Source organism: Triticum urartu, chromosome 5, assembly GCF_003073215.2.
Source record: "Triticum urartu cultivar G1812 chromosome 5, Tu2.1, whole genome shotgun sequence".
In the NCBI taxonomy this organism is placed as follows: domain Eukaryota; kingdom Viridiplantae; phylum Streptophyta; class Magnoliopsida; order Poales; family Poaceae; genus Triticum; species Triticum urartu.
In genome coordinates, this window is record NC_053026.1 from 604318800 (window position 1) to 604331143 (window position 12344).

The 12344-nt window shown below is 49.8% G+C and overlaps 1 protein-coding gene and 1 non-coding gene across 4 annotated transcripts; both read right to left on the minus strand.

The window, feature by feature from the left end:
- Positions 1-1168: 1168 nt before the first annotated feature.
- LOC125511141 (APETALA2-like protein 2) lies at positions 1169-4870 on the minus strand. 3 transcript variants are annotated; one of them, XR_007284917.1, is made up of 11 exons: positions 4250-4869; positions 4126-4151; positions 3992-4022; positions 3808-3895; positions 3545-3690; positions 2954-2998; positions 2758-2861; positions 2531-2673; positions 2241-2357; positions 1747-2012; positions 1480-1657 (listed from the first exon to the last, which is right to left on the minus strand). XR_007284917.1 is itself a non-coding variant. In XM_048676434.1 (10 exons), the coding sequence occupies exons 1-10, from the start codon at positions 4660-4662 to the stop codon at positions 1427-1429; spliced, it is 1350 nt and encodes a 449-aa protein (XP_048532391.1). In that variant the 5' UTR covers positions 4663-4870; the 3' UTR covers positions 1169-1426. The 3 variants fall into 3 exon arrangements, 2 of the variants coding, with proteins under 2 accessions (XP_048532391.1, XP_048532392.1); XM_048676434.1 differs by lacking the exon at positions 1747-2012 and having other exon boundaries at positions 1169-1663; positions 4250-4870; XM_048676435.1 differs by lacking the exon at positions 1747-2012 and having other exon boundaries at positions 1169-1657; positions 4250-4867.
- A 7031-nt stretch (positions 4871-11901) lies between these two features.
- TRNAE-CUC lies at positions 11902-11974 on the minus strand. The gene has a single exon. It is a non-coding gene; the product is annotated as a tRNA-Glu (tRNA).
- Between the last annotated feature and the right edge of the window lie 370 nt (positions 11975-12344).

Genomic DNA, 12344 nt, shown 5'->3' on the forward strand with positions numbered 1-12344 from the left:
AGCAGCATCATCATCATCTAGCCCCCGGACCATTCACCACAAGTTCAACACCAACACCAACATCTAGAAATGAAAAAGTCGGGCACCAAGAAGTGCGAGCATTTGAGCCCGGTCCCGTGCAAGCGTGCGTGCGTGGGCGTGGCAGCCCACCGCCCAGTGGGGGCGTCGCAAGGAAACAAACAGGGAGGAAGCCCCAACGGACCAACCACCACGCACCGGACGGAGTAGTAAAAAGAAAAAGAGGTCCGGTCAAACGCAGCAGGGGGTCCCCCGGGACTGCAGTTGGAACAGCGCCCCACGGAGCCACCCGGAAAGGGACAGCTGTGCCATGCCAACGCCATGGCCCCCAATGGGCTTCCCTTCCCAGCCGTCTATCTATCTACTCCAGCGCCGGCGCCACCTACGTCGCGCGCCGCAGAGGTAGCTGCAGTGCAGTTCGCGGCGACCGAGGCGCACGAATCGCCAAAACAGGGTGGGGATTCTGCAGCGGCGCCGCGGAGGGAGGGCGGGCGCGACGCATGCATGCTCTGGCGCTGCACACACGGCGCGGCGCCATTGGGCGCAGCGGACGAGAAGCCGCTCCGGCCGGGCCGCACTGTGCCGCTCCAGTGCCCGCTCTAGCGCACTCTGCACGGCCAGGCCAGCCAGAGCGAGAGCGAGAGCGAGCCCCACGCTCAGCTACAGGCTACAGCGTAGTACTACTGGCATGGCACAGTGGCGCTGGTATAGTACTACGGGTAGCTTTGCTATTGTGGATGGATGGGTGGGTGTGTGGGTGGGGTGGCAAAGATGGGTAGCTGGCTTATTAGCTATCGCTAGCGCCACAAGGCCGGGGCACCCACAAAGGCTTTCACTTCACTGTGCGGGATTGAATAGGAAGCGAGGAGAAAAAGGTGATGCCTGCTGCGGTTTACGGCCCATCAATCACAGCTTGCTCCCCTCCCAGAATGGAGGATGGCAACGAACAATCACTGACCCACCGCCTAGCCTACTCACCTCACCTCACCTAGTCGCCCACCCGTCGCGTCCGGGGAGGGCCCGCCTGTCAATCGCCGCTCGCCCTCGGCCAGAAGGCCCAACGGTTAACGCAACAATGGCGGACTGCTGCAAAACAACAGAGTGCTTCCCCGCTCTTGTGCAAGGGCGCACCGTGCGACCCATGCATGAATTTGCCATCACAAATTTCAAAGTTTTTTCAACCGTTTGGGAAACTTGAACATTGGATACATGAGAATCTAATGAACAGCCATGATCCGCGTGATCCCGATCATGGCGAGGCGGCGAGAGACCAGCCAGTAGTGTCACCACACATGGCCTGGCAATGTCATCTCTCTCCGATTATAGTTTCACAACAAGCGTTACCGACGACGAGGAGCGAACACCTCGACCGCGCGCACCCACCGCCGTCTGGTCACAACGGCCAGCTTCAGTTGTCCGGCGGGCGGGGGAAGTAGAACCGGTGGTGGTCCGGGTACGGCGGCGGCGGGGCGAGGTTCGCGCCGGCGGCGGCGGTAGAGAATCCTGATGATGCTGCAGCGTAAAGCAACGGCGAGTGGGAGGAGCCCGGCGGCATGGCTTGCGCTTGCCACCCCCAGCCGGGGAAGGACGACGGCTGCTCAGGGGGCCTTGCCTCCATGGGCCTCTCCTGCACCTGCACCTGCACCAGCACCAGCAGTGAGATAGAGCGTCAAGTCATGGCCGTGCATGCACCAAAGCTTTGCTTTCATGTGAATGCACAGTGGCTACCAAGAATAAAGCTGCGCCATGTGATCAGGGTACTACAACTAAGCAAGCTGCTGCTGCATCTAAAGCTGTGTCATGGGGGACGGATGGAACTGCAAGAACCGGAGGGCGCACTGCAGTTTTTTTCGAAAGGTGGTGCGAGCTCACAGGGCAAACAGTAGTGCCCACATCTAGTAAGTACTCTGGTACTACCACACAGCATGCTCTGTCTGTCCATGAGACGAGATGCTCAGTCAACAGACACATCACTACACCCAAAATTCTTGCACCTGTAGATGTTTTAGGAGAGCAGGCGTGATTAGTTTTAGGAAAGAAGCATGGAAACCTTAATTTCAGGAACGAACTTGTCGAAAACTGAAAATGTTATTAGCAGTTTCTTCAGAAACATTATTCAGTGGTAGCAACAGTTTCAGTAAGCTGGTGGAGCAGCGCACCAAGCAGAGGAGGAGGAGGAGGGGGGGGGGGGGGGGGGGTCGTTCTCGTAGTGATGATGATACCTGTACGTTCGGGTAGAAGCCATGACAAGCAGATGGGTACAAACGCTGGTGCTGCTGAGGTGCTACTGCCGTGCCATGTTGATGCACAGGCCACTGGGACGAAGATGAGCTCATTGGCTACAGCGATATCAAAAGGCACAAATATCGTAAGTTTAGGACAGAGTATATGCCATACGACCTGGATCAATAATATCTCATCCACCGACACAACTGGGCCAACAGCAAATTTTCTATTCGAGCAAATCTAACCACTGAATTAGCTAGTGCTAAACATAATTTTGTTTCTTTACCTGAGAAGAGACCATTGTGGTTGACGATTCAGGGGAATCAAAAGTTAACTGAAGGCCGGCGATGATGTTGTCCCTCTTGGGATCGTGCGCGGTGGGTTGCGACATCCGCAGATCCAAGTCAAGAGCATCAGCATCAACAATTGCTAAGAAAACAACAACGATATCGATGAGATAAGACTTGGGTGTGATTGGAGAAATTCGACAGGTGAGACTGATTGTAGTAGTACCCTCATTTTCGGCGTCGGGTGGAGCATCCCCATTGTAGGAGCTGCTCTCAAAGTTAGTCACAGCTTCCCTCCCATTGAAGCGAATCGCCGCCCTGTCGTACGCCCTACCAAATCCAACATGACACTAGAGTGAGTGAGCAAAGATTAAGGAAGTTTTGTGAGCCCAAATGTTAATGATCAGCGCAAATCAAAGTACCTTGCAGCTTCAACTTCGCTGTCAAAGAGGCCCAGATATATGTACCTGCGCGTGTGATGATAATGTGGGTATCAGGTATATGAGATGAGACCACAGCTCAACGGAGATAGGGGGGTGAAGGTGTAGGGTGACAATTCTGGGTCTGGACCATAATGTGCACGGATTGGATTAGACTAATTTTGTCTGGGCGACTCGATCATATACTTATGTGGAGCCTAACAGTTGCTCCAAATAGATGTCTGCAATCGAGTGTCGTGTCGGGGGAAGTGGACGTCTCACCAGCACCAACACAGGACGCGCCAACAACTAACAACATGGATTAACTTGATGACCCTACCCTAAACCAGCTAAGATTATGTTTCAAAAGGGATAATCTAAGATGATTACCTGCGACAGGCTAATTAAACGTCCACAGCATGAACAGCTGCCCTGTCACATCTACTACTAATTAGTGTCAAGTTCATGAGCAGTCTGTGAAATTTCATTTCAACTGAATCTTGTCAATGGCATTTGATAAAAGAAACTACTACTATGATAATGTGGGCGAAGTGAATTAATTTTAGTGCGTGAGCTGTGTGTGTGCCTGCTTACTTCTTGCCGAGCAGCTGGCCCATCCTTGCCTCCCAGCGGCCGCACTTGTGGAGCGTGACGCCGCGGTACTTGGAGCTCCCCCTGGCGAACCCCGTGCTCTGGCGGCGGAGGATGTGCACGAACTCCTCCTTGGTCCAGTTCCTCATCTGGCAAAAACACCACCACCACCCACCAGATATCAACCATCGGACAAACCACCGATACATATGTATCCGGCGCACTACTTGGTAGTACAGCAATCAACTAGGCTTGGATAAGATTACCTGCTTCAAATCCTCCTCGTAGTCGCTCAGATTGAAGTTGATGTCGGCCTCCAGCCCCCGGAACTTGATCGCCGCGCGATCGTAGGCCCTGCGCCACGCCACACCGTCTCATCTCAGTATACAGTTCGTGGACAAATCGGGGCAAAAGGAATTCAAACGAGGCCTGGTTAATTAATTAGTTCACCTTGCGGCCGCGTGCGCAGTGTCGAAACCACCTGAAGAAATTATCCAGTGTTAATTACGAGCCCATACAGCTAAGATAATCGAAATTAGACACCGGGGAGATCGGAGCTCGAGCTGGGATTTGTTTGAGCTCACCCAAGTAGACCTGCTTCCCGCAATCCCTGGTGGAATCAGACGGACAAAGGCCAGCGATTGATTAGTGATTTGGGTAATAACTATAGTCATGGAGGAGGAGTAGGGAGACGAGAGGAGGGCTGACCAGATGTGCGACTCCCACCGGCCGGTCCTGCGGTAGAAGGTGACGCCCCTGTACTGCGAGCTGCGCGACCTCGGGCCCCGCCGCGTCTTCTTCGCGGGCGCCATCCGCTGCGCCACGACGAGCTCCTCGGCGCGCCGCGGCTGCCACACGGGCGCCATCGGCGCAGGCGCCGGGGCCTGCTGCCCCATCGTCACCCCAGGCGCGCCCGCGTGCCCGGGCGGCGACGCGGGGAAGAGCTGCCTCGTGACGAACCCGGGCCCGACCGGCGCCGGCTCGCCGGAGCAGTCGTCATCATCAGGGCTTCCGAGCAGGCCGAACCGGAAGCCGCCGCCACCGGCGTCCGCGGAGTTGAGCACGGAGGAGCTGGACGTGCCCGAGTCCGCCGGCGACTCCACATTGAGATCCAGCACCATCTCCGATCCGAGGCCCGCCGGGACCGAATAAAACGCACTCCTCGCCCGCCCGCCGCCGCTCGGCTCCGAGCGACCGACCTGGACCGATGAGTGGGGTCGCGTCTATGGCATGGGAGCGCGGTGGCCGCGGGCTGCGAGGGCGGGGCGGGGGGAGTAGAAGTAGTGGTGGGGGGAGGGGGGGGAGGCGGCCGTGGTGGTGGTGGCCATGGGGCGGGGGATGAGGACTGGAGGACGACGAGGAGAGGGGGCCAGGCCAGTGGGAGAAAGAGAAAGAGAGAAAGCGAGATGGGACGTCGGGGAGGCCAAGGGCATCAGAGGTAAACTATTTTTGTGCAGCGGAGCCTCGCTAATCGCTACGGCCACACACCCCGTGGACCGGGACGCCACGTGTCGTGCCCTCACGCGGATCAGCCGAGGGTTTTTTCGCCCAGCCGCTTCAACATTTTGCTCCACAAGCTAAATGCCTCCTCTCAAAAAGAAGAAGAAAAAAAACCTTTTTAGGCTGCTAGTTTGGTATAAATCATGTGTTCTTCCTATTTATGAAATGATTGCAACTCATTTCTATGCCGACAACAAATTTGTATTATATGCTAGAGTTGAATATATAAAATGTTCATCTACTGAGTAATTTAATTGTTGCGAAGAGAAGTATTATAGTCCAATCATTTTATATACAACCAAGTAGCATCTTGTTTGAATCAGGAATGCGACTAGAAAGGTCTTACACCGGAGACGTTGGACGTTCCCAAAGCTAAATATAAACAAATATCAACTTGCTAAGTAATTTAGTCCCGGAGGGACAGAGTATTATAGTATTACCGTTTTTTATATGCAACAACCAAGTAGCACCTTGTGCGAATCAGGCCTGCAGCTAGAAAGGTCTTACACCGAAGACTCTAGGCCTTCCTAAAGATACAAATATATAAATTACACGGAGCTTACATCATAAAATATGTTTGTAGTGCAACGAAGAGTAAAGTATGGATGTCGACGCACCTTTGTGACAGATGTCATGACACTATTTTGTTATTACATCGCTCATCGACACATCGATCTAGCCAAATGCTAAGCAACAAAATGTTTTAAAACCCTCTCCAGTACATCGTATGGAGGGGCACCAACGAATGCCCAAATTATTTAATCCAGCTCCATCTAGGACAAACGGTACAACATATTCATGAGATTTGATTTGACCGACATGAACAAACCAAGATTCAAAAGCCATTCGCTTAATTAACTCTAGCGAAAGAGGAAAAACCAGTGGCATGGACAAAGAAACACCCACATGATCCATGGTATGATAGTGTCCACCATTGCGTGTGCACCAGACGATTAGCTTTTGGTTGGAATTGTTAACGGCCGGCACCATCAACTCATGTTGGTTATCTTAGGCACCTAGCGAGAGTAAGATAAGCCCCGGCCGTACGCCCTGTGCTGCTAGGTTAGATGAGATCCCTCCTCGCAGGACCGCATTACATTGCCCAAGTGCACCGCACGCCCCCCTCCCTCCCTCTAATCAAATCGAACTCTAAATTAATCCGCGCCGGTATACGTACATACGTACCGGCGGCACATGCATGCATGCCGCGCCCGATCTGGGAGGCCTCGTGTGTTGACCCGACCGCGGCCGGCCGGGCGCAAGCGCCAAGGGCCACAGGCGGAGCAGGTACGTGACGGCATGTCGCGCCGTGCCGACGAGAGCACGGGGCGAGCCGGTTGGCGAGACGGGAGCCGGCAGCTGGACCAATCTAGCCTGGCCTAGCCTAGCACGTACCGCGTCCGCCTGCCGGTGTGTACGTACTGCGTGCACCGCTCTCTTTCGTGTATGTGTATGCGTGCATGTACCGCGTCGGGGGCTTGGGGGTTGCAGGCTAGGTCCGGGTACTGTTTTGCTCGCCGGGGCCCGGGTGTAATGGGATGGGTGCAATTATTCGACGTAGACCCACGCGAGGGCGGGTACGCAGCCACAGGCGTACCTGTCCGGGCCACTGTGCCGTTCCGGTCGACCGGTCACGCCCCCGCTCGCCCCATCGGAAACGTTGTTCCTTTCCACAAATGCATCCCCCACCACCCGAGAGACGCCCACCCGCGCCAAAGTCTGCCATGTATACTCGCTCTGTCTACGTAAGCCGTACGCGCATGTATGTAGTATCCTCGTAATCTTACGCTCGTGGTCACGGGGCGGGCGGGCTCGCGTACGGTCGCGGTCACGGCACCGCGTGGGGGCTCGGCACGGCCACGGGAGGACCCGATGGAATGGACGGACGGAGGGAGGACGGCGACACCGCGACAGCGCCGTAAATGGGCTGCACCGGTGCGGTACAGTACGTTGACCGGTTGAGAGCGAGCCCGTGAGGGTGAGGCGACCCGGTGATCGGGACGTGGGGCGGGGGTACGTGCCGGCCCGAACGACCCCTCCGGCCTGTGTCTGTGTGCGCGCCTTGAGCTGAGCTGCGGGCGGGCGGGTCGGAGGGGGAGGTGGAGCGCACCGTTCTTTTTCTTCATTTTGTTTTTGTCGCGATGACTTCGCTTGTTGCGTACTGGAGCACATGGTTCTTTTTTTTTTAGAAACCAGAGCTTTATTAATCAATCAACGGATTACATTCCTTCCTTACACAAGTCATAAGAAAGGTGGGAATATAATTTATCCATAAACAACGTTTTCTAGAAGAATTACATTGCTTTGCACACAAATGCGCCAATTCATTCGCCTTCCTCGATATGAATTCCAGACGAAAATCATCAAAATTCCCGCTTAGCTCTTGTATTTCATTCAGAGTGGTAGCTATCTCCAAGCGATCAACACTTAGAGAACCCCACTGTTTCACCACTATTTGTGCATCAGTTTCAATGATTACCCTGCTGAACCCCAAATCAGAAGCTAGCCGTACACCATCTCTTACTGCAAATGCTTCCATAGCCATAGCTGACATCCCAGTTTCTGTTCTAGTAGTAGTATTGCTTTCGCTTGATTTGACGGGAAAAGGAGATGGTTTTTACTACGAAAACGGAACCTTGCTACACCCGCGCGCGCTTCATCTTGGTCAAGACTTGCTCGTGTTTAGTAGTAGTATGAGCTTTTGAAGAAAGTACTATCAAGCTTTTGAAAGAAAAATAGTGTCTTATAGTTATGTGTCGGTCATGCTATGGCGTGATAGTTGTGCAAGATTTCATGAGAAATATGATTGTTCATAGAATATGACGAGATGTAAATACCATGATTTATTTTTCATATAAAGATAACATCTTATTCAACTCAAACCATGTGTCTTGGATCATCTACAACCGGGTTTCTCAAATGCCCCTATACACCCGGGCGAATGGCCCGGTCAGTGATCAATCACAAAATCGCGACCTAGCCAGACTCCTCGAACGCCTAGACTGACTGGCACCTCGTATGTACAACCCATATTTAGGGCGAATATAGGCAGGCTCGGGCGCGTCCGCCATGTCGGATCCGGCAGACAACACCCATCACAAATTTCATCAAATCCTCACCCCCCGCCACCTTCAACCTAGCCGAACCAATCCGTTTCATCTCCTCTCTTCTCCCTCGTCTGCGTCGGCCCTCCCTAGCTGTGTCGTCACCCTAACTTTGTCGCCCTTCCAACGCTTGAGCGCCACCACAATCGCCATAAAACTCCTCCCTGTCAGTCTTGCCGCCCGAGACGCCGCTGCGTACATCCAACTCTTCTCGGACTACACCTTGCCCTTTATGTGTTCGACAAACTGTCTAGTTTTTTATTCTTTTGTAGGCAAAATGATGGATTTAGAGGGTTTATCAAATGAGGAGTATCAACACAAGGAGCTTGAATTAATTCAAAATGGGCTCTTCGATTCATTGGATTTGGACGACAAAAATATTGAGATGATGATGATCATCACCATCCAGGAGGAAATGAAGAGGAAAGTGGAGAAAATTCTGAACTTCAAGGGTTCGGTCAAAGGGAGGAGAGCTGCAAACCGGATAGGGTTGTTGGCGCACCACTTCTCTATGAGGACTACTCCCAGCCCGGATCGGCATCCCATAATAGATTTTTCTCGTCCACACTTCGGTATGTGCAAACCCTTGTCTTGCACATGGTGGAGGGAGTGAAGGCACATGATCCCTACTTCATATTTTTTAATAGTTTTTCAACAAATCCCGAAAGTGTAACCCTAATTCAGAAATTGTAGGTCTATGCCCCCGTCATTCACGTGATGACAGTCAGCCCTGGCTCGCCTTCATAGCATTCACGTAATTCAGGCTCAAGAATGATTGTTGTGGAAAACTCTCGTTCTTTCCTTTGCAGAAATGCTCGACTGCACCGAGCATGCATTAGGTACCGCCGCCGATGCTGTCGGTGAGGTGGTCCAGATGGGGGAAGAGCACAAGCCTTGATGCCACTGCGAGATTTTCTCGCGTCATGGTGAAGGTGTTTGGGGTGGGGTATTTGAGAGAACCAATTGTGCAAGATATATAAAGGTTTATGACTATTGAAGCGGCAAGAGGTTTTCAAGATATTTTCAGTTCAGTTGATTGCATGCATTGGCAATGAAAGAACTGCCTTAAAGATTTGTCCGGGATGTACCTAGGTCACGTCAAAGAGGCTACCATCATACTAGAGGCAGTGACATCAAGAGACTTGTGGATTTCACATTCTTTCCTTGGCACGTTTAGTTCTCATGACGACATCAATGTGCTCGAGCAATCTCCACTTATTCAAGAGACTTTCTGATGGGCAAGCGTTGTCGTGCAACTACACCGTCAACATGCACAACTACAACATGGGATACTCCTTTGTCGATGATATCAATCGTTGGTGGGTGCGTTTGTGAAGACCATATCCGATCCCCATGACAACAAACAAAGCCTACTTTCAACAATGCAAGAAGCAACTAGGAAGGATGTGGAGTGGATTTTTTGAGTGCTCCAAGCTCGTTGGTGTATTGTCCGTTGAACTGCAATGATGTGGCAATCAGAGACTTTCTGGCATCTGATGACATGTTGTGTCATTTTGCACAATATAATTAGAGAGGACAAGTGTGAAAGGGCAGTCCGAACCCATGATTTCGAGAAGTCTGGAGTGCAAGTTCTCATATCCTGATTTTTTTGGAGATGCATTAGAATCTTCGAGGTCAACAGTTGCATGTGCAACTACTAAATGATCTTGTTGACCATATGTGGACCCACAGTGGAAAGTGTTTAATGTTTGAATTGTGCACTTCAAATAAATTTATGTTCCAACAATATTTTTGCTACGAACAAATGTTATTTATATGTGATATTCATTTGTACGATCGACGTGCATATATTTGAGGTTTTGATACGAATAATGTGATTGTTCGGCAGGACTTTTGAGGGGCCGTTCCACGCTGCCAGAGGTCACGCCCGGGTGCGTCTGCGACATTTAGGAGGTCGGATTTGCCAAGTCCAGATGTAGATGCTCTTACAAGTATATACCAAAAGTAAAAGCGAGACAGGAAAAACAGAAACGAAATGATCTCACAATTCTCATGTTGGGCATTCACATGTCACAATGTTAACATAAGAAGCATCACCCTTGGAGCCAAAGCATGATGAGTTCAAACTAGATAAGACTTGGATACGGCAAGTACACAAATATATTATTGACGACACACTTGAACGATACGCAAAATATGAAATTTCGGAGAGGGGCTGGATTTTAGACATAATGAAGAGGAAGTTCATGTTTTCAGGCCGCCTTGATCCTCCCTACCCTCACTCGCCATCCATGCACGACACAGAAGACTTAATTTGCTATCAGCTCAAAAAAAATAATATTTACCCCCATCCCAGAGCTTATGCGTTTTCATGTTTTCTCCGCAAAATAACCCAACCATTAAGCCATCATGCAATCATATTTACAGGAAGACAAGGATCATTGATCTTGTTGTTAACAAATACAACACTATTTTTCAATCTCCGGTTCGTTCACTCACAACACAGCTGGAACACCGATCATCATTAGATGTTTTTCGGTGCTCCCATAGGAAAATGAGCCACACATCAAGCATATCATGTATATTATCAGGCACATCCATTAAATTTAAAGCACATTTCAGTATATTCCATAGCATTCTAGAAAAATAGAACATTGAAGAAACAAGGGATTGACTGATTCATCTCTACCACAAAAAGGACAAGCTTTATTTTATATTCAGCCTCTTTTATATCAATTTTTTCTTATTCATAACACTATTTCGAAGAACCATCCACATAAAGAGCTTAATTCTTGAAGGCATTTGCCCCTTCCGTAAAATCTATGAGGGGATTTAACCCCCTCCCCTCTCTAGCAACTTTGTATAATCATAGCAAATGCTATAAAGTCTGGGATAGTTGGATTACAAAGGTTTATCTCTAATCTGTCAATCCTCCAAGAACCTCACATTTTTAGCATTCCCCACACTAAACCTGCAGACAGAGAAAAAGTGATCTCTGTGTTTAAGCAAGCAACACACAAAACTGGGAATTACCCTGTTTAGGTTTGTACCAGCTATACATTGATTTTTATGTACTTATTTTCAGTATAACTTTTTTCACCACAATTTGCAGAACAGAGCATGGTTCATTAGCACAAGGTTCTGAATACGTGGTCCACCGAGATCTTTTGACATACAAACATCTGACAATTTGACTAAATGTTATTACTTCTTATCAGCTTCTGTCTAATGGCATTCTCTTGTCAAACGTTGGCATGTCCTGTTGAAAACCAAGACTATCTTTGCTAAGCTGTGTTTATTTATTTTTATCAACTAAGCCGTGTTTGACCCGTGTTATTTGTCTTTGCATGTGAGCTGGTAAACCGTTTTGCTGAAGGCGTGTGCAAGCAACGCCATAGTTGTCTGATTTTCCCCACAGTTTCCATGTACAACATGATATTGTAGTTCATTGACCTGTACTATGCCAAAACAAATATTCAGAAATACAACATGGTATCGTAGCAAGCTTCTTCAACCCATTGTTCCCTTGTTTTTTCAAAAGTTAGTCAGAGAAGAATGTACAACAGGCCTGCTTGTTTCAGTTTCGGTGCTTGCGGGTTTGTTGAGTTGAAAAGATCTTGGTGGCAGTAAAGGTAGTCCACTAAGCATATCTGTTACACAAAGACTTCTTGCCTATTTTTGTTTACTGAAAATGAACTGGTCTCTGTGAAACGCCTTGTTCCAAAAGTCCAATAAGAACACAAAACGTAGGACATCAGTAAATCAAAATTAAGGAAGCAGAAAAAGCAAAAATAGTTCCGTCGCCGGGACTTGAACCCGGGTCTCTCGGGTGAGAGCCGAGTATCCTAACCACCTAGACTACGACGGAGATGTGTTCCAAACTTTAAACAGCGTCTCTAATCAAACAAAGTTCTGACGGACTAAAGCACATTTAGTGAACATGTGCCATTTCCCGTTATTTTAACTAACCGATTAACGTGATGTAGAAAAAAGAAGACCGATTAATAACATGATCAAAGGAACAAGATGTAAAGTTGGACACCTTAGTCTTGGTGTCCCTGAACACTGCACCAATGGGAGATCGGTCCTTAGCTTTTGAGAGTTGAGGTTTATATAGGATTAAAATAGAAGAATTAAGCAAGCACAGCCTCACCAATGTCTTTCGTCAGAGGCAACCGCTGAGAGCACAACAAGTAGTCTCGACAACATGGACACCGCGTCACGTTGGACGGGGAAAC